Source organism: Varanus komodoensis, unplaced genomic scaffold (assembly GCF_004798865.1).
Source record: "Varanus komodoensis strain SLA01 unplaced genomic scaffold, ASM479886v1 scaffold10, whole genome shotgun sequence".
NCBI lineage: Eukaryota > Metazoa > Chordata > Lepidosauria > Squamata > Varanidae > Varanus > Varanus komodoensis.
In genome coordinates, this window is record NW_025335269.1 from 35,880,394 (window position 1) to 35,905,619 (window position 25,226).

A 25,226-nucleotide genomic window follows, 5' to 3' on the forward strand; every position below is an offset into this window, starting at 1 on the left:
GGGGGGGGGGAGATGGCTGCAGTCTTCGTTGTTGTCACTTTGCTTCACATTTTTGTGATTTAAAAAATGGTTACAGAACGGATTAACCTTATTTACATTGAACCTTATGGGGAAGTTTAACTTGGCTCACAACCAATTTGGGTCACAACCAGAGTCCTGGAACGGATTAAGTTCATGAGCCAAGGTACCACTGTATGTCCACTCAGAAGTAAGCCACATAAAGTTGAAAGGGATTCACTCTCAAGAAAGTATGCTTAAAATACAACCTTAAGATCATTTTTAAATGTGTTTTTCTGCTAATATACTAAAGGCTAAATACCCTTTTTGGTGCAGTGCCTTTTGTTTACCCCAGAGGTGACTGTACAAAATGGAGGCATTGTTTATTCTCATCAAATGACTCCATCCATTAGCCAGCTAGTGATTCATTATTTGAAATTTGCTCATTCCCACATCACAGGAAGCAATAGATGACCTCTGTGTCCAACCTATTTATTCTAATTCTAATTTAGAATGCTTTTTTCTGTCTCTCGCTCTGTTGTTCTATTGCTGCCTAAGTGTTGACAGTATGGTCAATTGTCATGCTGGAGTTAACTTGAATATGGGATTATGTAGAACTAGCAATCTTTTGCCCCATCTTCACCTTCAATTGGGAAAGTGGCTCTATAAATATGAAAGAGGTGACCTGACTTCCATTTCCTGACCTTTCCTTTAAATGGCCAGGTACTGGAGGAAAAAAGGGGTTATTTCCAGTTCATATATATGCATCCATGTTGCTGAAACCCACAGTACATCACACACACACACACACACACACACACACACCTTGTAGACACAAGGCAATGTAATGTTCAAGGCGAGAATCTTGCAGCTACAAATAATATTCTTTCATTTAATTTTGTTTCTTCTATTTCTATACTGCTCAACAGGCAAAGCTTCTCTAGTCAGTTTAAATGATTAGGGCTTATTCCGTCTTTAGCATTGTCCTAGTTTACTCAGATGACAACCACAGTTCAGGAAACTGCTCTCACAGCTCATTCCCATTGTTTGCTGCCAAGACCAAGGCCAAATTAGAAGAATCCTCCAGAGCTATTTCCAAAGTAGCCCCCAGCATCTTCCCATATTGCACTGTTCAGGCACATTAGCTCCAATATCTCTTAGTGCTGTTAGCAATTGGAGAAACAGCCATCACCCGACAACCACCTTGTTAAATTTATCACGATTGCCTCACTGAGTAAGCCCAAACAGACCCATAGTCAGACACTGTTTCGCTTGTTTATTTATTCAATCAATCTGTATACCCTTATACCAAGCAATGGCACTCAAGGTAGCTTGAATGCCCTCCCCGCAGCCCAACCAAGGCCAACATAAGCATTTGTGTAATCACTTGATTTTGCCAGTATTATGCATGCTGAGCTAGAAAGGAGCCATGCGGGAAACTACTGCCATGTGTAAAGATGTTTCTGAGTCAGGCAGTTTGCCTTAACCCAGCCAGGACAGAGGACATGCAGGTTGTAAATTTCAGTGACAATAAAAACACGTTGTCTGAGGTGCAATCTTTTGCTCCATGGAGCCATGTGCCCCTTGTTCATGCAGACTTCCCCAAACAAAACAACAGCAGCTATTAGATGAGGTAGTAGAGTGGTGTCCAAGAATTCAAGGCCTTGTGGCAGAAAATGAAAAGCCTGTACATGGCCCAGCCTGCTGGTAACCCAGGTCTATGTCCTTCTTATCGTGCCATGCTGGACACTGTAGCAGCTTGTTCCCTGATCTAAGGCTCTAAGGGGCGGCAAGCCTGTCTTAGGGCATTTTGCTGCCTGAGGCCAAGACTAAGATGGCAACCCCCTCACATTCAGAGTATAAAATTTGCCTAGCATCAGTAGTTGAATCTTTCTTCAAACACGGACAATTTGGCAACATGCCCCCAAAATGCTAGCTTACAGGGTGTAGGGCAGTCCACATGGTCATCTTGGTGTCACCTCCCAGCATCTGTCACCCAAGGTGACCACCTCACTCTTCCGATGGGTAGGACCACCTCTGAGGGATGAGGTTATAGCAAATTCATTGAAATGCCCCTAGTTGGCTCCTGATGTGCTCAGGTTCATGTGCAGCCTCTTTGATCTCCACAAACAGCATCAGCATTATCCACATGGCTTCTGACACTCATAATACCCAGATTCTTCTACACCGCATAAATTATTTACCTGTGCCCACTTCAACTTCATGCTTACATTAATTTCTACTCCATTGCCATTTTCCTTATTTTAGAAATTCAAGTCTGTCCTGAACAATGAACTAAGTTCTAAGATAAGTGTTCTAAATGAAAGTTAATATATGCAAATAAAGGCTTCAGAAAAAGAGAGCTTTCCTTAAAGAACTTTCTGTCTTCTTTCCAGAGAGCTAGACTAAGACCTATCATATGCACTCACCCCAGTTTCAACTTGAGGCCTTCCATTCCAGGCTGTTCAAGCAAATGACAAGGCTTGTGGGACTTACTGACATACGTGGTAGGAATGAAAACATGTTACAAGATATTTAATGAAATAACACAGATTACTAAATAAAATAATTTAGCCATATCCCAAATGGGCACAGTAAATCTTATTTGCTCTAATCATAAAAGCCTTCTTCTTCACTTAGAAGCTGCAAAGCAGTGAAATGACTGAGGTTGATTCCTTAGAGTAATGGTACATCCATGAATGAACTGTGTTGCGTTATTGACAAAACTGAGTTAAAATGGGAAAAAATAAATATGACAAAACCTGTACAACATGGTATCCTTTTGTTTCTCATGGTGATCCCTACATATCTAGATGCTGAGACCACGTATGATTTTCTTAAGAAGGCATTATAAAATCCCATGGACAGTACAACTATGAAAGTGCTACAAATATTGTTTAATTTGCATGGAATAATGTGTTGTCTTCTTTTGTTCAGCTTGGTTAACACTTTGATCAAAATATTTTAAGGGAACATGAAAAACCATCTTTATAATTATACATTTTTGAAAAAAGTCACAGAAATAATTTAGGTTCTAATGGGAAATGGGATGAAGGGGGAGATAAGTCTTGGAAAAAGAGACGATCAGGTGAAACTGAACAGACTAAGAAATCCAGCCAACAAAGGTTGTCACCCATCACTAAAAAACAAACAAACACACCAGCAAAAAACCTTGACTCGTCACCCAATCCTAAAGAATTTCTAATAGATCATGCACTATGAAATAGTAGCACTTTAAAAATAAAAGCTATTACGTAGTCAGTATTCTATTAGAATGTCTGGAATATTTACTTGCTTTTTTAAAAATTGTGGCATTGTGGTGAACCTCAAATCATTTATGTCACGATGTTGCAGTGCTCACAACATGCTAAGCCACAGTGGGGGTGGCTTGGCCTGCTGTCTGACCCCTGCCCGGGCTTCCTGAGGGCTGCCTATCAAGTCTTGGCTTACAAGAACTTGTGGCTTGTAATGGAGTTTAAGAAAAATGTTGTGGCTTAGCATGCTACTCACACTCGGATCCCATCTTAAACTATGGTCAAACCAAAGGGCTAGAGAGCCCCTTGGCCAGAGTGACAAAAATGGGTTGCTGCTTTGATCACAGGCTCCAGCTTTTGACAGCTGACAAAAGTGCCCAAAAGGCACTTTGCAAAGCCATTACCATCATTCCCCCCATGCTCCTGCTGATGGGGGCGACGGGACTGCTGGGCTCCACCACATGTGGCCCACTCAAATCCCATTCAAGGCCTGGAGAGCTGGTGAATGGTGGGGGAAATGAATGTTTGGCCTTGCTTCCTCAAGAGGCAGCGAGACTGGGTGGCTTGAACCTCCCCACTGTCTCTACCACAGCAGCAAACAAGAGCAAACTGCAGCACTTGCCTTCCTCTCGACATGAGTGAGAGGCAGAAGGCCAGTGCCGTAAGGCTGATACCCCCCTCTGGTCGGGGGAAAAGTATGACAGCCTCACAACTGCACTGGTTGGCCTGGGGGACAGGACACACTTCCCATCTGCCCACACCTGCCATGTACAGTATATCTCCTTCTTCCCCCTCAGGAGGTGTGTGAGGCAGACAGTGGTCGCCACCAGCGTCTGCCCCATGCCACCCTCTCAAGCCCAGTTCAGGGAGGACCATACAGCAGACTATAATTCATAGGCACTGCAACCAGGGCAGTGAACTGCAGGTAGGGAAGGTCCAGCCACACAAAGCCTTCCCACTGCCCACAGCTACAGGCCGACCATTTTTTTAAAATTATTAATTAATTAATTAATTTTATTTAAAACATTTGTATGCTGGCCAATTGTGCCACAGCACTTCTGGGCGGCTCACAGTCGCAAGATAAAGCACAATAAAAACCAATACAATTTTAATGCAACGTATTAAAATACAGTATCAATGAAAAATGAACAACAACACAAAAACAAAGGTCAAGTGGCATTAACTAGGGTTTATCCCTTCAAGCAAGCGGAAAGGAGAGCGCTCAGCTTTGGGGACAGACCCAGCTAAATGCACCCCCACTTGTCGCAACACCAGTGGACACTCCAGCAAGCAAAGCCCATGGATGAGTCAAGAGGGAACTTCTCCCTGGCAGAGGTCCCTGCACGCAGCTCGCAAAGAGGCAGCGAAGGAGTTTCCCAGCTGCTGTACCACTCAGCTGAACAGTGCCGTTACCCAGCATCAGAAGGAGCACAGGGCAGGGAAGAGGGTGCACACTCTCAGCATCGCCACTTCCCTCAGCACTCCGGTGGTGTTGAGATACTGGTGGGAGGATGTGGTTGGAGGGAAGAGTGGCAGGTGGTACTTGAGGACCCCTGCGGCGCTGATTGTTATTTGGGTACAGCTGGGGCGTCAAGTATAATCTGGACCTGCCCTGTCTGACACTTTTTCTTTTATCCATACTTTCCCACAAGGGAATTATCAGCTTGCATTGTTAAGGAGACTTGTTTGAATTTAAGATTACTGACTGCTCTTTTTTTCTTCTTCCCTTATTTGACCATTTTCAGCTAGTCCCAGAGCTTGGGAGATGTTTCTGATTATGCCACTTGGGTTACAGAAGAAAAACTTACATAACCTTTACAGGAATGAAACCACTATTTGGAGGAAGCTTCTACTTCCAATAAAAGAACTTCAGTGCCAGTGCAGACTCAAGTCATTTTGAAAAACAAGCATTTTATTAGATCTTTTATACCTTTATATAGTTTAACAGTATTACTTCTAAGAAACAGTTAGATCAAACTTAATCATGCTTAGATAAGATCACTTGAAATTATTAGGAATTAAGTTAGTCATCATTAATTTAAATCCCATGGATTTCAGTGTATCTCTAAAACTAAGTCTGGGTACCACCTATTGTCAGGTAGATGTTTTCAGTCAGTTGTTCTCTAAAGCCTTAGGCAAAGGTCTGAGATCCTTTGAAGTGGAGATAGTAGGAAGTCAAATAGTTGCTTATGCTGTACAAATGGAGGATAGTGTATTCCATGAATCTTTATTTCTAAATGAAACCAACATATTTTGCTTATGTTGCTACTTGCAAAACATGGGCATATATCAATAGTCTGAAACATAGACATTTTTTCATCTTTTTAGACTGGAGTACTGTGTGACATACATATTGTTATCAAAGCATGTAAAGTCATCTAAAATCATAGATTATATTAGTGAATCTTTTGTTGCTAAAATATTGGACCCTCTGAATGTTAATCATTTCTTTTTAATGAACTGGGAAAGGGGGAGCTCTGTGCAGCAGGAGAACTATGAAAACAATATAATACCACCTGAAAATCAGTTAGATAATAACACAAAACCAAAAGAGACAAACACGTAGCACAAGTTACTTCAAGCAGAAACTGAAAGCTTATTGAAAAGTATTTTTGATTATGGCATTAATTCCAGAATTTAATGGAGCAAGGATGTGTCGTTCTGTAGAAATAATGAACATCTTCAATGCATTAGTAATAAATATGCTTTTTCATATAGCAGAAGTAACCAATTTCTTCAGTGTGGGATGTGAAATTATTCCCAGCCAAGCGATATAGGGCTGGGGTCTACCAACCCTCCTAGAAACAGTTTGACTGGGGAGCACACAGGCATACTGCACTGAAGAACCTGGAGTGCTACTTGTCACGTGGCGGAAAAGCATTCTTCCAATGGGAAAATGGAAGTTCAGAATAAATCCCTAAGCCTCATCAAATACTCCAACAATTTAAAAAATGAGATGCTGGGGTGGATGGACATGTACCGCACAAGTTTGGGGAAAATATGACATTGTGGTTTGGAAAGATCTGGTAGAGGAATTACATTTCCACATTCTGTGGATGCACTCACCTATTCTGTTCACTCATATTATGCTGATGAAAAGCACTTTCACCTATATGTACCATTTGTATGCAACTTCCCCCTCCCGTTGCCTTCACTTTCCCAAATCCATTTCATAAGGTCCCCAACCTGCTGAGGCAGTTTTGAGAGACCCATGGGAGCCTTCCTGATGAGATGAAAGCTGTTCCACTGGCTGTGCCCATGGAGGACAGACACCATCGAATACAATCCTGTACACTGTTTGCTGCCAAAGCAGCTATATTGGCTACATCAGAGTGGATTTTTCAACAGGATTTACATGGGAAGCATCTTAGTTAATTAAATTAATTCAAATCATCCTATTAACTGGGATGCTAAACAAGAAATATCTAGAAGTAAACCCAAGTAGCAACCTAAAGGGTGGGTGACTTCTTTGCAGAATGAAATCTGAATTATTCTACAGAAGTATACCGTAAAAGCTTAGGCATCTCTAGCATGCAACACTAGAGTTCCTTTTCTTTCACGTTGTTGCACACTACAAGACTGGTTGTTTATTTCCATCACATGTATATGGAACTGAGTTCTTGTAGGGTGTGCAAGTGTATTTCTCTGTTAGCAATTAATAGATCTTGCCTTACTTTGGCATAACAGACACAAGAATGTTGTAGAATGTTACACAGATTATTTTTTATTAATACATAGCAACTGAGTACCTAAGTATGGAAAATCTACCAGATTTCCTGGTTTAGCAAATCCCTAAACTAGCAAATCCCTAAGCAAGCAATGCCATTCTGTGGCCAGCATGCATGCTCACCATGTTCCTTTTCCATGTGTGCCACCACCACCAGCAAGCAGGTAAGGTTAGTTGCCAGGTATGGTGAGTGGGGATGGTGGCTGGTTACATAACTGGGCTCTGCAAGGGTTCATGGACTTTCTCTTGGCTCAATTCACTTTGCAGGATGGGACCAAACACAAGAGGAAGGCTGTGGATTCTGAAAGGATAGATTCTGACAGAGTTTGTCCCAAGCCAAGTACTAAGCCCACAATTTTAAAACCTAGATACTTAAAGTCAAGCTGTCACCTCATGTATGAGTGTGTTTGTGTGCATGTGCATTTTAATTAAAGTAGCCAATATTCCATTGAGCTCTCACTTTCTTTTCACTGATCCTATTTTATTTTTACAGAAATACTCTACAGAAAAGTAGAGTTGGAAAGGTCCAGAAAGCCATCAGGTCCAACCAGCTGCTCAGTGCAGAATACCAAGTTAAATCATCCCACTCAGTTGACTGTCCAGTTGCATCTTGAATGCCTCTAATTTGGGAAATCCCACCACCTCCCTATATCATTGGCTCCACTGTCATACTGTTCTAACAGTCATGAAAGTTTTCCTTATATCTAGCCGGAATCTGGCATCCTGTAACTTGAGGTCATTATTCTGTGTCCTGCTCTCTGGGATGATCCTCTTTGTGATAGCTTTGCAAGTGCATGTAGAGTGCTATCATATCTCCCCTCAGCCTTCTCTTCTCAAGGTTACAGTTCTCTTCATAGGGCTTTGTTTCCAGTCCCTGGATCATCCTTGTTGCCCTCCTCTGAACCCTTTCCAGCTTATATGTATCTTTGCTAAACTGTGGTGCCCAGAACTGGATACAATGCTCCACATTAGGCCTAACCAGAGCTGAGTAAGAGAGAACTAGTATTTCACAGGATTTGGAAGTGATACTTCTATTAATGCAGTCTAACATAGCATTCACCCTTTTTGCATCTACATCACACTGATGACTTGTATTCGGCTTGTGATCTACAACAATTCCAAGATTCTCCCCACTTGCAGTATTGTTAAGTCAGGCATTCCTCATCATGTAATAATGCATCTGGTTTCTTTTTCCTAGGTGCAGAACTCGGCATTTGTCCCAACTGAACTTCATTCCGCTCTTTTCAACCCAGTGTGCCAACCTATCAAGTTAACCTTGAATCTTTTCGGTCTTCCAAGATATTAGCAATGCCACCCAGTTTTGTGTCATCTGCAAGTTTGATCATCATTCCCTGCACTTCCTTTTCCAAGTCTTCGAAGAAAATGTTGAAGAACACTGGGTCTAGAATCGAACCCTGCGGTACACCACTTGTTGCCCCTCTGCAGTCTGAGAAAGCGCCACTGATGAACACTCTTTCAGTCCAATTCTGTAGCCAGCTGTGGATCGTTGTCCCATCTGGCCCACTTTTAGCTACTTTGCTAATCAGGATATCATGGGACACTTGGCCAAAGCTTTGCTGAAGTCAAGGTATACTAAGTCCACAGCACTTCCACAGTCTATCAGGAAGGATACCCAATCAAAAAATGAAATCAGATTAGTCTGGCGGAATTTGTTCTTGAGAAATCCATCTTGGCTTCTAGTAATCCCTGCATTGTTTTAAAGGCATTTGCAGACTGACTGCTTTATAATCTGCTCCAGAATCTGTCCATGGATTGAAGTTAGACTGACTGGTCTGTAGTTCCCAGGTTCTTTTTTCCTTTTCTTGAAAATAGGGACAACATTAACTCTTCTCCAGTTATATGGCACTTTCCCGTCCTCCATGATTCCTCAGAGATAACAGACAGTGGTTCTGAGAGTTCTTCCACCTGCTCCTTTATAACTCTAGAATGGAGTTCATTGGGCCCTGAAGATTTGAACTCATTCAACCCAATCAGATGATCCTTGACCATTTGCCTATCAATCTTGAGCTGCCATCCTGCTCCTTCAGCTTGTATCTCCCCTTCATCAGGAAGGTCATAACACTTCTTTTGGGAAAACACTCAGCCAAAGTAAAATTGAGCATGTCTGCCTCTTGTCATCTGTTATTTTGCCATCCACACTGAGTAGTTGAACCCCTATTTCTTTCTTCTGTCTTTCACTTTGGACACATCTGAAGATGTTGTCATTGTGGTTGTTGCTTTGAGCATACCTCACCAGCCTCAATTCATTCCCAGCTTCAGTCTTCCTGGTGCCATCCCTGGAATTATGTGCTACCTGCCCATATTCTTCCTTTGTAGCCTGGCCTTCCTTCCACATGTCCTTTTTTGTGTTCATATCATATGGTTTTTGTGAAGCCACATGGGCTTCTCCTGTTGTCTTCTACTCTTTTTCCTTGTTTTCAATTATGCCTATAGAATTTCCCTTAAAAAAAAAAACCCCACTCAACTTAGACTCCTTTTCTCATTAGAATTGTTTGCCATGAGACTACCTGCCATAGTTCTGAGTTTATTAAAATTGGCTTTCTGGAAATCCAGTGTGCATGACTGGCTACATTTGGTTTTTGCTTCCTCTAGAATCAAGAATTCAAGTGTGGCATGGTCACTTTCCCTCAGAATGCAGCTATTTTGTCCACTAGGTCTTCCATCTTGGTTAGAATCAAGCCAAGCACAGCCATTTCCCTTGTTTCTTTCTCCACTTTCTGTGGAAGAAAGTTATCAGCAAATACATGTTCTCAATGGCTGCTGAGATTGCTGTGAAACAAGTTCCTGTTGGTGCTGAAAACTATGGTTTAAAGGAGTTGTCCAATGCATCCAGTGTTAGATGCTTTTCTGACTTCGATCTTTTGAGCAGATTACGTGTACTTTAGCACATCTCCCATGGCAGCCATTTTGTGATGGTGCCCAGGGCAATTTCTCAAACTGCTAAATGTGCTCACCTGAAAAGGTCATGTTGTGGTAATATGGATTAGATGGATTCAGAACATACTGCTTGATGCAGTTTATGTTATCAAGCAATGTTGTTATGTTATGTTGTCCATATCGTATCACCACAACATGTTAACCCTGTATTTCAGGGGTCCTCAAACTTTTCCACCAGGGAGCCAGTTGAAAGGTGCTGGGCGCGGGCCAGAAAGATGATGCTGGCGGTGCGCACAGGCCGGCGGTAGGGGCAGCGGGGGTGGGGTGTGTAGCGAGGCAAGACGCGGGCAGGCGCATGGTGAGGGGAGGCGAGGCACGAGGGGGCAGGCATGCGCTGCGAGGCAGGTGCATGAGGCAGTGGCTTGCTCGCTCGGTGATCGTTTTCTCTGAGCGAGTAAGCCACTGCCTCCCTGCGTGCGGGGCAAGGTGGGTCCAAATGGGCATGGCAGGCTGGATAAATGGGCATGGTGGGCCGGATCCGGCCCCCAGGCCGTAGTTTAAGGACCCATGCTGTATATACTTGTCAGCAACTAAAAGTTTTTTTTTCTTTCAGATTCTGCAAGAAATGCAAGCAGCTTACTATTTTAGGAAAAGGAATAGGGGTTAACTTGCTCAGCAGGCACATGTAAAGCTATTATTAAACCAATTTAAATTTGAATTCAATAAAAATAGTAGCTCTGATCCTCCAACTACTTACCTTGCAAGATTGATCTCATTTTTGTTTGCACAGATGCAAAAAAGAAGAAGAATTTGACTGCAATTTAAAATTCATTGTTGGTGTACGGCTGCCTTCATCTCTGTCTGAGGCAGTAGGATATTTTTAGTTTTAAACATTTCATTTTATTGATTAGTTATATGTATGAAGTTATAAGTATGTTATATTAATGCTTATCAGTGCACCTGAATTCCCAGAGGGATTCCCAAATCACAACATACATAAATACAAGAAAAAGTTGAATAAGTGCATTGAATTCAAATACAGAAATTAGCAGTAAAATAATTGCAGACAACTGCATTCCTGTAGCTATATCCCCAAAAGAGAACACCAACTACAACAACCTTTACTTTTCACAGAGAAATATTCTAAATTACCATCTATTTCAGCCCACACAATAAGATTTGAAGATAATTGTTGCTCGTATTTTTAAAGCTCAGGGCTTTCAAATGTAATGCTCTGGAATAATGTGCCTTTAGCCCAAGCATGAAGTACTACATTTAGGTGGCATCTTACATCATTTCACTGGGAATAAACTTTGTGAATGTAATGTAATTTACTTCCAGGTAGACATGGTACAGAATTCCACTGCAAAAGCTCTTATTTACTTCTATACAGTTTAATGTATGGTTTGAGGTATGGACAAATTGCCTTATTTGGAAAACATGACCACAATATATTTGTGTCATATGAAATGTCCTCCCACATGAATTCCCTCTCACCAAAAGCCAAAGCAAAGGTAGCTGTACTAGCAATAAGGAAAAAAAATCCAAAAACCATGTTAGTAGTGTATTAAGCATTCCCTTATAACTACCACGTAAAGCTACCCAGCTTGGTTTCAATTGAAAGAGATATAAAATTATCTCCAGCATTGTTGCTCAGAACCTGGTTAACTCCCAAGATGGAAACAGTTTTGAGTAATGGATGGATTTTGGATTTTTAAATATAGAGTATCCAGCATTTCTTCCTTTCCTGGTCCTAGCAACCCTAGGGATACCGCCAGATCCAGCCAGTAACTATCATGTGGTAGATTTGGTAGATTTTGAGTATCTGCAAACCCTTCCAACTCCAGTTCATCTTGGAACTCTGAGCATGCAGATACTGCAACTTCAGGTCAGATGATGACGATGATTACTACTACTATTGGGACGCATATAGTTCCCATTCCCCATGCACATGAACAACTTGTGTGAATGGAGAATCATATAGATACACCAGTTCCTGTTACTACACCAGCACTTTATGTAGTCCCTGTACTATTCAGTTTGCTGGGATAACCGTCATTTCACAATAAGGTAAGACTGAAGATAACCATCATTCACACATGTTAAAGCAATCATGTGCATGACTACGGCTGGGTATAGACAGAAAAGCAAGGATTGTATGAACTGACTCTGCAATTGCCTGGTCAAGTAATCCTTTCTCAATGAAATACTTTCCGTCATATGGACAGACCTCTTAGGATGTGTAGATTATTCTGTGGATTAACCATAACTATTTATGGGAAAAGTTGCTAGCAAAAGCAGTACAGTTGTTCATGAAAATTCATTAATATTCTACCAGTATGTGCTATGGCTGGGCCCTCATACTAAACTATGCTCCAGAGCTAAGGCTAGAATAAGAATGAGCCCAGGACACTTTTTCTTGGAAAACATTCCCTAGTAGCAGCAGTTTATACAGCGACGTTCCCAGGAAGACTTTGTTTTCCCTGATTGACTCTTACATAGTCTTTCCATATGTTTCTACTTTCCATGAACAAGCTAGCCACCAGGTCTTCTGCACACACAAAGGACTAATACAGACATTCAACAGTAAAACACAACATTAAAACTTTTTGGAACATATAGCACTTCAAATATTTATGCAATAAGAAGTAAATCCTTTCTGACTTTCATAAGCTAATCTTAAGATTTTTCTCATAAACATTAAGGCAAACATGTATTTCCTTTTCCTTCTTCCCTCAAGTTCAGAAAGTTAGGTAAGCTTACAAAGAGAGCAGGATGTTCATGGTTCCTGTTAATTAAGTCAGCCCCCATCTAGTTGAAAAGCAAGTAGGAGGGAATAGTTCTGTTTGCAGAAAATATTAGCTAGAGGTACAAAGAGTAGTTCAGTTTTTCAAAAAGTGACAACATGATACTTGCAAAGCTGACAAGCCAAGCTGGCAATTAACTTCAACAATAATGAAGACTGGCAAAAGGAGTAATTATTATTACCATCAATACCAAGGGAACATTATTCATTGCATGTTATAAGTCTTGCAAACCACTGAAGATAAAATCAGTGGGGGGATTTTTCCAGTGACATCTAATGGGTTCTTATAAAGTTACTTATAATAGAGATTAAACAAAGATAGAATATTAGGGGCTTTCAACTGTTTTCATAGATTTGGAAAAAGAATATCCCTTAGTAATCAACAACAGAAGGTAACACTTTAAAAATAGTCATAACAAGACACCTTAGACTCCTTAAACAGACTGATCCTTTTTTTTTTGAGTAGCCATAATACCTCCAAGTTTTATTCAAGTTTTATTGAAAAATTTCATTGCCAAGATTTAATGGCCTTAACTGATCTAATAAAATACAGGTGTCAGCAACTCTAACGCTCACTTAATTGAGTCACTATGCTATATCATATGAAACCTATTCTTGAACCTAGTGGCATTCCTTACATGGTTCTCTGTGGACCTGCCTTTAAATCACATCACAATGTTTTCCCTCTGGATGGACTGATGTGTGGGGAACATGTGGGTAGAGTCAAAGTATGTGTGGACAATATGGTCTTCTGGTGCACATTTTCAAGTGGCAGAACACGTGCTCAGCATGCATAAGTCCCTAGTTCAAGTCCTGGATTCTCCAGTTAGAGGGATCAGGTAGCCAGAAATGTGAGAACTGAGAGCCTGGAGAGTAATGAGCACTCAATTTAGGTAACAGTGAGCTAGTATTATCTCACTGGGTATAAGGCAACTGCCTACATTCCTAAGTGCTTTTTTGTGATGGCAGAGCCATTGTCCAGCTACAATAGGAGCACCACTGCTTTTCAACAGTACACATTAAATACTGAGAATTCCTAAAATTAATCATTGAAGCCAGTGATGGACATCAGTCACAATCTAGTGTATCCTTGTGGGCTACTTAACCATTTCCCATTGAAGCCAAGATGCTTAATTAGATTTATTTGTGTGACTGTATAACTGGTTGTCTCTCCATCCATTTGCCATCATCTACATACTGGCTGAAATCTCAATCTAACACTTAAATGTCAAAATAGTATAAATTATTTTTAGGGCAGGAGATGGGGAAGTTTCCACCCACTTAGACACCACCACCATTCAAAAAAATAAAATAAAATCCTGTTTAGAAAAGCTGCAAATCTATTAAAGAACTCTAAGGTTGGAAGGAACCAGGGAGCTAAAAAATGATCCACATATAATGGATTTAGTGATCTAGGATCTTTCTTTCGAGATGCACCAGCTTGCCGAGGCTACAATCCTAAACACACTTAGATGTCACTGAACTCAGTGGGAGTTAATTCTAAAAAAGGAACCCTATCCATGTCTTGCACTGAGAAGTAAGTCCCACTGAGTTCAATGGGTTATCTCCAGTAAACCGTGCACGGGTGTGCAACCTCAATAGTGCAGCAAACGTGCAGCAGCTCAAGCACACTTGCTTCAAACTGAGTTTTGAAGACTGCCGTTCCCTTCCCTCCCCCTCCCGTCCACCCCCGCCTCATGGGAAAAGCAGTGGAGGAGGCAGAGCAGGAAAACGATCTGAAGGGAATGGTTACACAATCTCTCTCCCAGCTTCTTGGGAGCCTCCTCGGAACCTGCCTTCGGTGTATATGAACCACCGCTTTTAAAAAAAGACCCCCCCCCCGCCTGGAATAAAATACCCACAACTGCAGGTCGGGTCCTTTGGACTCGATGCAAACCAAGCCAGAAGAATCTTTCCAAGGGGATACTTCTCTTCAGACTGAACTATCTCCCCCCTTTCTCGCTGAAACGAGCGTTGTTGCTCTCAGCTCCCTATAACCACAACAGGTCGCTCTCCTTCCTCTGAACTTGGACAAATCCCCTCCAAGCTTAGTCCTACCACTGAAATGAACGGGATTTTTTTAGACTAACCGCAGCTGCAACCCCTTAATCCCGACTTTATCAGCACTCTCCTATGCACGTCTGCTCTCCTATGCCCGACTCCTAGGAATTAAATCCCACGGAGTCCAATGGAGAAAACAGGTAGGTCTGTAGAGGTAGGTCTGTAGAGGATTGCAATAACATCACCACCATCATCAACTCCCTCCTCGTTTAACTGCCCCCCTGGCGCGCAAGTTCGAGGTTTTCTTCAAGTTCCACGACGACAGGTTCTGCCGCACGCGCGCGCGCGCGCACACACACACGCACACACACACACGAAATGAGCCAGCTGACACGAGACTCACTGCTACCCAAACACGCGCCGAGGCGCAAGCGGCTCTCCGGTGGGCTTTGCGCGGCAAAAGCTGCCGCCGAAAAGCGAAGCCAGGAGGGGATGGCTTGGCGGGAGAGGGAGGGAGCGACGCGGAGGCGGGGAAGGAGGCGCGCGGCCGGGGTTAGCGAGGCGGCGGGGTACTTGCCCAAGTGGGGACGAGGAGGCTGTCCGGGCGCCCCAGCTGTGCTGGAGGAGACGGCTTCCCCGCCACATTCATTTCCTCCCATGCAGCTAGATTAGTCCTTTCTGAAAGGCGAACTCAGCGAGGCGCGTGCCTGGCATTGCATCCCCGATCACACGCGCACGCACTGCCGGGCGGCGCGGGTGGCGGCGCCTCTGAAGCGGCAAACGCCGCGGGAGAGCCAGCCAGGAGGCCCGGAAGAAAAGGCGGGCGCCGCTATGGAGCGCTCTGTCGAGGCGGCTCTCCGGTCCGCTCCGCAGCTCTGCGCCTTCTTCGCTAACTGAAGAGGGGAGGGAGGGCGTGACGGAGCGGGAACACGGGGCGGTGTTGACACGGGCAGAAGATTGCGTTTGCCCGGAGGCAGGCTGGCTATCTGGCACTCCGTCGGTCCACACAGGCAACGTGTGAGGAAAACGAGGGACTGCGGAGCTCCCTATTTAAGTTCGGCGCTCTCTTTCGCTCGCCTCCTTCGGGAGGACGCAGCAGGCAGCGGCAGCGGCAGCGACTCCCTTTTCTAGCCAGACGCGGGCAGCTTGATTGCGCGCGCTCTGGCTCGCGCTCCTTCCTTGGCGGGGGTGGGCGCTCATGTACGCAAAGGCGCAGCCACACAGTGATTGCATGTGGAGAACGTGTCAGGGTGGCATTGTCGGAGCCCCCGCCTGCACCTTCCCTCGTCCTCACACTACGTTCCCACGATACACAGGCTGGATCTGTTTTCGACCGGAAAACAGAAACGTTGAAGTCCGCGATATTCCCTCCAGGAGAGTGACACTTCTGGCCCTGGGACGTCGGCAAAGGACGGATCCTGGCCACATTTGGAATGCCTGCTATTCTTCGAGGACGCCAGGCGCACAGGACTGCGCCCCCGAGTACTCGGTGTTAGCTAAGCATTGGCGAAGCGGGGACAGCAGAAGGGCGCTGCGAAGAATGGAACTGGGGCGCGGGGGAATGATAAAGAATGGCTTGATAAAGCATTGCGACTGGGCTTTAAAACTTTCAATTAAAATAGGAAGGAAGGAAGAAGAAGTTTGCTCCTTGAAGGAAAGGTGGGCTATCTGGGCAAGGAATGCATCAATATAGCGGAAGAAGCAGACAAGTTTGTCACTTGATGGGTGTGCGACGCGAGTGGAAAGGGCGGTCCCAAACTGAACAGTGTAGGCAGAGCGTTATTTCCCATCTGCTCAGCTCAAATATTGTACTTTTCAGTGTACCCAGTGCTCAGCTGTGCGGTGAACATGTGCTTATGTGTCAGCCTTGATGTGGTCATTAATCTCTGTAGCATGCTAGTGAAGACAGATTAACACCATTTCACCTAGGAGTATCCGGTGAAAGGTTGGGGAAATTATACTGCTGTTACTTCCACGGAGTGGTTTAAGAATTTAAGTGATTTCCCACAGGCTTGGAGCTCCTAGCCCAGCAGCATTTCTGAATCATGGAGCTTAGCCCTTGGAAATAGTGAATTTAACTAGGAACAAGGAGTCATGTATTGGAGCATGCCTTTCATTACCACTGAGGAATCACAATCCTGCTCATTTGGCATCAGGTGCAAGGCCTCTAGGTCAGAATTGAAAAGGGGGATAGGTGAGTTAACAATTCAGCACCATCTGTCTGCCTGTTAGCTACCGAGCCATGTTGGCAATTTTTATTGTTAACATTCAAAGCTCTAAACAACTTGGAACCATGATACTAGCCATCAGCTTTCCTGTCCTGTAGTCACCAAACATGACCTGAAGATCTGACTTTGTTGGATATTCCACAACCAACAGTATGTTGTTATGCAACTTGAGAGACAGAATCTGTGACAAGCATCAGATACTCTTGAAAATGCACACACTGGCAACACCTTCAAATAAAGAGTGTTCTATTCCCCGTACTGCTCAGCAGCATTCACTACCTCAGAATCCCCAACATTATTGGAAGACTTAGCTGGTTCTACAAAACTGGTACCAAGCCAACTATATATATATATTTACAAAGGGCTCTTAACACAAAACTTTGATACCCAGACACTCAGAGAGGAATGAAAAAGGGAATTAGAATCCTGCATCCAACCACACCAGTGAGAAATAGCTCCATACAATCCACATCTCCTGACATAGAATTGTGCCTTATTTTGAAAAAGCTGCTCATTTGGGCATACTGGACTACACAGCACCTGTTCAGAAAGAAAACAGAAAAACTATCACCCTCAGATAAATGTTGGCAATGTGAGGTGGCAGAAACATCATTAGTGCACATGAAGTGGAAATGCCCAGTGGAAGGCCCTTCTGGACAGAAGTTGTTAGACCCATCAACTTTGTCCTAAATACATCATTCATGTTTAAAAATGCCAGTGCATTGCTGAATTACATTCCCACAATAATCCAGACAATAATAGTCCAGACAATAATCCTCTGGACTATATGAGCCCCATGGTGGCTAAGAGACTCATGAAAGGCAAATCATCTCTTGCAACCGCACAGTGGATTGAGACCCTCACAACACTGGCATCCTCTGAGAGAATATACTACCCATGACAACTTCATCTCAACACCCATTGCAACATTTGGTCAGCCTACTCAACCTGTATTAGGGAAGTAGGAACAGGAACTGTGGATATTTACGTGTGTATGTGTGAGCATGTATGTATACAAATCTATTAATAATACTCTCAAGACCAGTTCAAGACTCTCTGATAGTTACTGTTTGTCTTTATGTAGCTTTTGACGTAGTTCAATGTTTCTGTTGTGTATGTTTGGGGGCGGGGGGCGGGGGGAGAGGGAGAGAGGAAAATGCATATGCTTATTCAGACTTTCCCTCACTTGAATCAGTCATGACACTGCTCTGTTTTACTGTTGTTGCTATGCTTTAAAGGTTTTTATTGTTTTATACTTTCTATACTGGATGTGCTTTTATTAGCAGAAGCAGATGACTCCCATGTCAGTGCATCTTCTCATCTTTTACAGCTTTTAGTTTCCAATCTCTTCATGGTGTTCCATGGTTGTGAACCTATAAATAAGTCAATAACATATTAACATAACAAAAGCTTAAACAAATAAGTATTTTAATAAACTAATTATTAGTAATACAGCAGTAGAATCTGTTTGGCAAACCACCACTTCCACACCATATGGATGCATATGTTTTGTGTATGGCAAGTGATTCTTTTAAATGAAAAGCTGCAAATGAGAAAGAAAGAAAGAAAGATAAATAGGAAGAACATGCTCTTACCCACTCAAAATCACCACCAGCAGCTTTTCAACATTGTAAAGAAAAAGCTGCAAGTATTGATTGATAAATTTAGGAGCCAACTTTTAGCTCAAACAAGGCTCCCAAGATTCATGTCTTACTATTTACAGACAGAAGAATACCAATAAAAATAAAAAAGGATTAAGCAGCTTATGCCAAGATGCTTTCCATAGCTGCCTGTCAAGAAACCCTGGAGGGATCTTATAGGTAACCATATACAGTGTGTAGTTTACACTGAAAAAGACACACTGATGGTAACAATGCCATGTTGACTCATAGGCTAGTTAACCCACAAAAAGCTGTGGTATCTGCAGTTGCACATGTAACCCTAACCGCCCCCCCCCACAGGGTTATGTGAGGTTAACCCTAAATTTTCAAGGGTTGTCATGTGAAAATTTAGGGTTAACCTCACATAATCCTAAAATAGGTCAAAGTTGTTTAATATACCCATAATCCACAACATAGCAACCTCCAAGTGAGGATGCATATCCCAAATGGTGGCCACACACACCACAGCCTCATCATAGGTTGTGTCATGCAACCCATCATTGGTTGTTTCTAAGCCAGTAAAAGTAAGCTACTTCTTGGTTGTTAGAAGGGGCCATGACTTGGTGGCAGAGCATCTGCTTGGCATGCAGTAAGACCCCAGATCATTTCCTGGAATATCCAGGTAGGGCCGGAAAATATCTACCTGTAATTGGGAGCCCCTGCCAGGCAATCTCTTCTATACTGGGCTAGCTGAATCACTAGTCTGATTCAGTATCAGATGGTTTCCTGTGTTCCTATATGCACTGAATTGGGAGTAAGTTACTCCTGAGTAATCACTTGTATAATTGGATTATGTCTCTGCAGTCCTACATAAACCTGCTATGGACTAACGGAATGCAACAGGAATTAGTTCTGAGTAAACACGCCTGTGATTTAGTTGTACAGCAATTAAAGTAGATTCATTACACGCTCCCAACAGAAAACTCCCACTGCTGCCACTGTGTTACTTATGGGAAAGGATCTACAGTTTCGTTTTTCCAACATGTCATGGTTTTGCAGTGAGTCTGCAACAGGCTCTGGTATCCAAAGCAAAAGCTAAAACAGATGCAGAGAAAGATTAGAGTGGAATTGTTACATGCATATGCCTGTTTGTATAGGATACTTCACATAATTCAAGAAATTTAGCACAAATTGAGTTCATTCACAGCCTGTCCCTGCCTTGACAAAACTGGTTAATTCTTTACAATATGTAGATGGATTTATTCCACTCATACATCTGCTAGTGGATCACTGGGTTCAGCCCTGAGCCTGAATGCCCAGACTTTGGCCATGGCTAGGAGTGTATTTGCAGGCTGGGGGCTAGTGCTGCTGTACCCATCCCTAGAGATGTCTGATCTGGCCATGGTCAAACACACCTTAGTTCCATCCTTTCTAGGTAACTTTTGTGTACTCTAAATGGCACAGTCTTTGAAAGTGTTTGGAAACCTCAGCTGATTCAGAAGGCTTTTCTACAGGGCAAGGAACAGGGTACACATAGAGCAGCTTCACCGGCTACTGGTTTGTACAGCACAAGAATAATTCAGAGTGCTGACTGACTTAGGAATCTCTGTACAACAAGCTAGCTAAAATAACTCCCTCTTGCATTTGAATACATTTTAACATTTCTGGGGAGAAGTCCTTTTCTGGATTATGCCACTATTGGTGGCGCATTTGGTGGGATCGTGAGAGAGGAGCTTCTTGGTGGCTGCTCTCAGGCCCTGGAACTCCCTTCCACGGAGGAGGAGACCATGCCCTCTTCGTTGTCCTCCCACCAGCCAGCAAAGACAGGTAAGCTTTTCACAAGAAAATTTATTTAAGTTGCTGAAGGAGATTTAAATTGGTTGCATTCTTTAAGGTTGTGCTTTTAGTTGTGTTTTAATGGGTAATTTGTGTGACATGTTTTAATTAAGCTTTTTATTTTAATCTGACTTTTATTATTGCTAGCTGCCCTGAGTGCTATTTTAGGTGGAAAGTGGGGATATCAAATAAATGAACAAATAATTTGTGGTTTTGTTCTCTGATTTTGTTTCCACCCTAAAGACTCTGTTGGGGAGTGTGTTTCTCTCTCCTTCTACCCTTTTTAACATTAGGAAGGTTTCATAAGCAAAGCAAACACATAGAAGAGCCTATTCTGGAGACTGCCTATTCTGGGCTTTGAGATCAGGAAAGGTGGAAATAGAGGTGAAAGAAACAGGCAATGAAAATCTAGAAGTCAGGAGAAATTCCATAACCTCTCTTTCTCTCTGTCTCTGCCTTTGTTCTGCAAAGGAGACAGAGAAATATATTAAGTGTTCATGTGTGTTGTGCCCAAGTAGGAGGGAACCTATGTGTGTATGTATAGACTGTCCAACAGGCATTGATAGCAGTGGTTTTGACACCGAGATACAAATGGTAAAAATGCTCTGGAAGTATTAATATTTCAGTTTTCATGATCAGCTACTTTGATGACCATATTTATATTTATTTATTTATTATTTATTAAAACATTTCTATGCCGCCCCTTGCCGAAACCCTATTGATGGGGCAAAACCACAGGTCTCTTGTTGTTTCCTCACAGGTTCTTTCCCATCAACAGATGGCTGTCAGTAACCCACGTCCGAATTTCCTGAGCAACACAACAGGCACAGAGAACCATTGAAGCAAAATAAAATGACAGAACACAGGTAACAGCACAGCATGAGAAACATTGCCTGAAAAACTGACTGAGAATGTTATCATGGGAAAAGAACTTTCCGTATCACTTAATCAGCTACAAGAAAACCAGAATACAAGGGAAGGTTTTCACAAGGTCACTGTGGCCCTCCCTCACTGGAGGCATACAAGATGCAGCTGGACAGCCATCTGTGAGGGATGCTTTAACTTGGAGGCCAGCACTGAGCAGGGAGTTTGGACCCAATAGCTTTAGTCTTTCTTCTCACACTATATGATTCGAAGTTCCATAAAATTCACTGTCTTTGTCCTGGGATTTGACTTGGAGTTCGTCTGCAGAATCAGAGGCTTTGATACATGCCCTTCTGGGTTTTATAGGAAAAAATAGCCAATTAATAAGCAATATCAAACAGAGCATTCAATAATTTACCTAAGGAGGCAAAGTATGTGCCTGAGAACTAGTAGCTTTTTGGTTGGTTGGTTGCTTTAAGTATAGTCATCTGATCTTATGCCAAGCAAGAAGATTGCTTTTTAAAACTTGATTATGTTTAAAAAGCAGGTTGGAGATATGATGCTAGAAGCCTCTGGAAGAAACTCTTAACAAAACAACAGTGAATCATGTGGCACTTTAACAACTAACACATTTATTTTGGCATAAGCTCTCATAGACACTTCCCCTCTGCATCAGATGTATGTTAACCTCCATTTGGCAGACGTATATACACATGCTGGGGGTTAGCACTTCATACATCTGATGGAACTGACAGCACCCAGGACCAAAATCAATGACTTGGTCTGTTTTGCTGCAACAAAAGAGTTACCCCCTGGAAATTTTAACAAAATACTGGAGCGTCTCTAGATTGAGCCAAATACTTACAGGGTTATATCCTAAAGATACAGAGATTCAATACTCTTCCCAAATACTAAGTTCTCTGCTGCCCTTCAACATCTTCCATTTTTCTATTTTACCAGCATTTTTCCATAATTTATGCAAGCAAAAGTGAAAATGCCAATAAAATTTAAATAGGAAAATAAAGGTCATATTACATTCCATTATAATAATAAAGGGCTCCAATGGAAAATGTCTTGGCGATAAGTAGGATGGTAATTAATTTTGGAATGTTTCCACATGTCCATACTATTTACTTTTTAATTTAAAATCCTCTCATCAGTTGGTCAGAACAAAAAAGAATATGTATATCTGTGCACACACATGGACGCACACACACAATCTTATCCAAGTGTATCATTTTTAATTAAAATGTTAATATAATTCAGTGAAAATTGGTTTTCCTTTCTTATATAGCCTGGATGCTTCTGACATTTACAATCTTCAGAATTTATGTGCAAGTTTCATTAAGTTGCTTTCTATTTACATTCATCCACATATGTGGGTGTATGTGCAGAGAAACTGGAGGAGATAATTCTGTGAAGAGAAACCGTTAAAAGAGGTGATGAGGAATGGTCACGAACAAGAAAGTTCAAAACTATATTGAAATACTGAGGGGACTATTTTAGAATGTTGAATTCCTTTAAGGATGAATCATTTTCATTCAGAAAGCATGCATTATGTGTTGGCGACTAATTCACAATCTAGGAAATCTCAACAACAGTACTTCAAGACTTGCAGCATAAACACACATGGGACACAAAAGTTCAATTGTCTGAACAATCCATGTGTTGAAGATAAGGCAGATAAGCAGAAGTTCCTTCCATTCTTCCATTGCCTGCATTCACTCATCCAAGTGGGAGGCAAAGCGTTCAAGTCATAGACAATGGCTGAGTTCATACATCACATTAAAGGCTACCGAGCAACACAGTATCTCAGCTTCCATCCTGGGTTTGTTCACACATGTGCTAACTACTCACCAGTAATTTCCATGCGTTTCCATCTTCCCTCCCTGCAGGCGGAGCGAGAGCCATGGGCTCACGGGGACGGTCACCCCGCCGCAAGGCCCTGTGTGCTGCTGAAGGCACTCCCCATCTTCCCTCCCAGTGTGCTTCCCAATGCCCAGCCGCCCCGTCCCACCATCTCGCCTTGATGCTGGCCACCACCCCTGCCTTGCCAAGATACCCACCATGCCCAGTCAGGTGAGCATTACAGCGAGATGAGACCTCACAAGATGGGCGTTTTGGGTGGGACCTTGAGGGTGGCCTCAAGGCGAGGTGAGGCGAGGCAGGCGCCTCGTGAGACAGGCGTGGCAGGCACTGGGGGGGGCACAAGATGGGCGAGGTAAGTGCACCGGCGGGCATCACTGCTGGACAGCGAGGGTGGCATTACAGCGAGGGAGCAAAGCAGGGCAGCTGGGCATCAGGGAGTGTGTGCTGGGAGGGAAGATGTGAAGTGTGGAGACAGCCAAGCAGTTGCTAGGAAGAACAGGGCAGCAGAAGATGGCAGCCAAAGAAGCTGCCACTGCTGCTATTCCCTCCACACTCAATGTCAGAAACACAGAAGCCACAGAAGAAGATTGTAACTTGGGTGAAGCATGGAATGGTCAAGCGTGGAAACCCTAGAACAGACGGTTGCTTTTCCATGGGGATTTGCAACGACCAAATAAGCCATGCTTGACCGTACTTCCCAGATTCACACAAGTAATCTCCAGCATGGCTTGTCATCATGTGTGAATTCAGCCAATAGGAGACTGACCTCCTTGGTTGATCTGTGTCTTTCCTGTCTCCTCTATTCCTCCCACTGCACTGGGAAAGGCAAAAGGGTCACATGACTGCTTGGCCCCACCCCTTTTTCTTGCCTGGAGAGAAGCGGTACAGTCCTTCTGCCCTCTTTTCAGGTAGTCACCTAATAATGGATCTTCCTTTCCAACCAAGATATGCTACATGAACATACCAACATCTCTCCTTCATGCAAACCATGGATTGTTTGTAGATAAATACACCTTTATACTTTCTGTTGAAAGTCTCTCAGTGTGCATTCTAACAGATCCAGGTGCAAGTAACAGCCTCTAAACAAAACTACTGATTAATGCTGACCCCTGCAGCACCTACATATTACCAAACAAGCAACAGGTTCCCAGGAGGAAGGCATTCTGGGATTGGGGAGGAAAAGAACAAGGTTCCACCTGGATGCAAGGCATCCTGGCGGTGCCTCAAGCCCTCCTTGCAAGCAGGAATAAAACACTCAAATGGCCAAAATGTATGTATGTATGTATGTATGTATGTATGTATGTATTATTTATTTATTTTTCGGTTTATATCCTGCCTTTTTTCCTACAAAGGGCTCAAGGCAGCTTACATCATCTCTCCTCCTCCATCTTATCCCCACAACAACAACCCTGTGAGGTAGGTTGGGCTGAGAGTCTGACTGGCCCAAAGTCACCCAGTTGGCTCCATGGCCGAGCAGGGACTCGAACCCAGATCGTCCGAGTCCCAGTCCCATGCTCTTCACCACTACACCACACCGGCTCTCAAGTAATTAGATGTTCAAGTCCTTATACAGACAGCATTCCATGGGCAGGTAAGGTTTGTTCTTGCCCTTTGCACCCATCATGTCTTCTCACCTTTAAGCCTCACCCCAAATTGAGGCCTCTTGTGCAGCTAGGAATGTGGGTGGGGGATGTTCCCCTTGTGCCAAAATGGGCTGTTTGCATGTTTTGGAGGATGAGAGAAGCACAGAGGAAATCCTTCTCTCGGTCTTCCACCCACTTTCCACTGGATGCCATAGTCCTCTTGTGTTCAGAGGGTTATAAGCAGCCGCATTGGCCAGTTCCCTCCTTTGCCTTATGTTTTGCTAGTTAACATGTTTGTTCAGAATACTGAATCTGGCTCTGTCTGCATCAAGCACTAAATTTGTAACACTTTATCTGAAAATGAATCAATATCAGACAGTATGCAATACCATTGCTGCACCTCTACTCATTCTGTTGCACCTGTAGGATCGATAGAAAGCTAGCACATCCCAAAGTAACTACATGTAAGAAGAAACGGCCATTTTGGATTGGCATAGACCAATGGACTCTCTTCCGTGGGCTTCACTCACCTGTCCTATTCGAGAAACTAGTGTTTCTGCCC

General features: G+C 43.1%; 1 protein-coding gene across 1 annotated transcript in view; it reads right to left on the minus strand.

The window, feature by feature from the left end:
* Nucleotides 1-15,332, minus strand: part of SNTG2 (syntrophin gamma 2) — a 240,384-nt gene extending 225,052 nt beyond the window's left edge. The window contains exon 1 of the mRNA XM_044419194.1: nucleotides 15,261-15,332. Coding sequence (XP_044275129.1) covers nucleotides 15,261-15,332 — 72 coding nt within the window. The remainder of the gene's footprint in view (nucleotides 1-15,260) is intronic.
* Nucleotides 15,333-25,226: the final 9,894 nt, after the last annotated feature.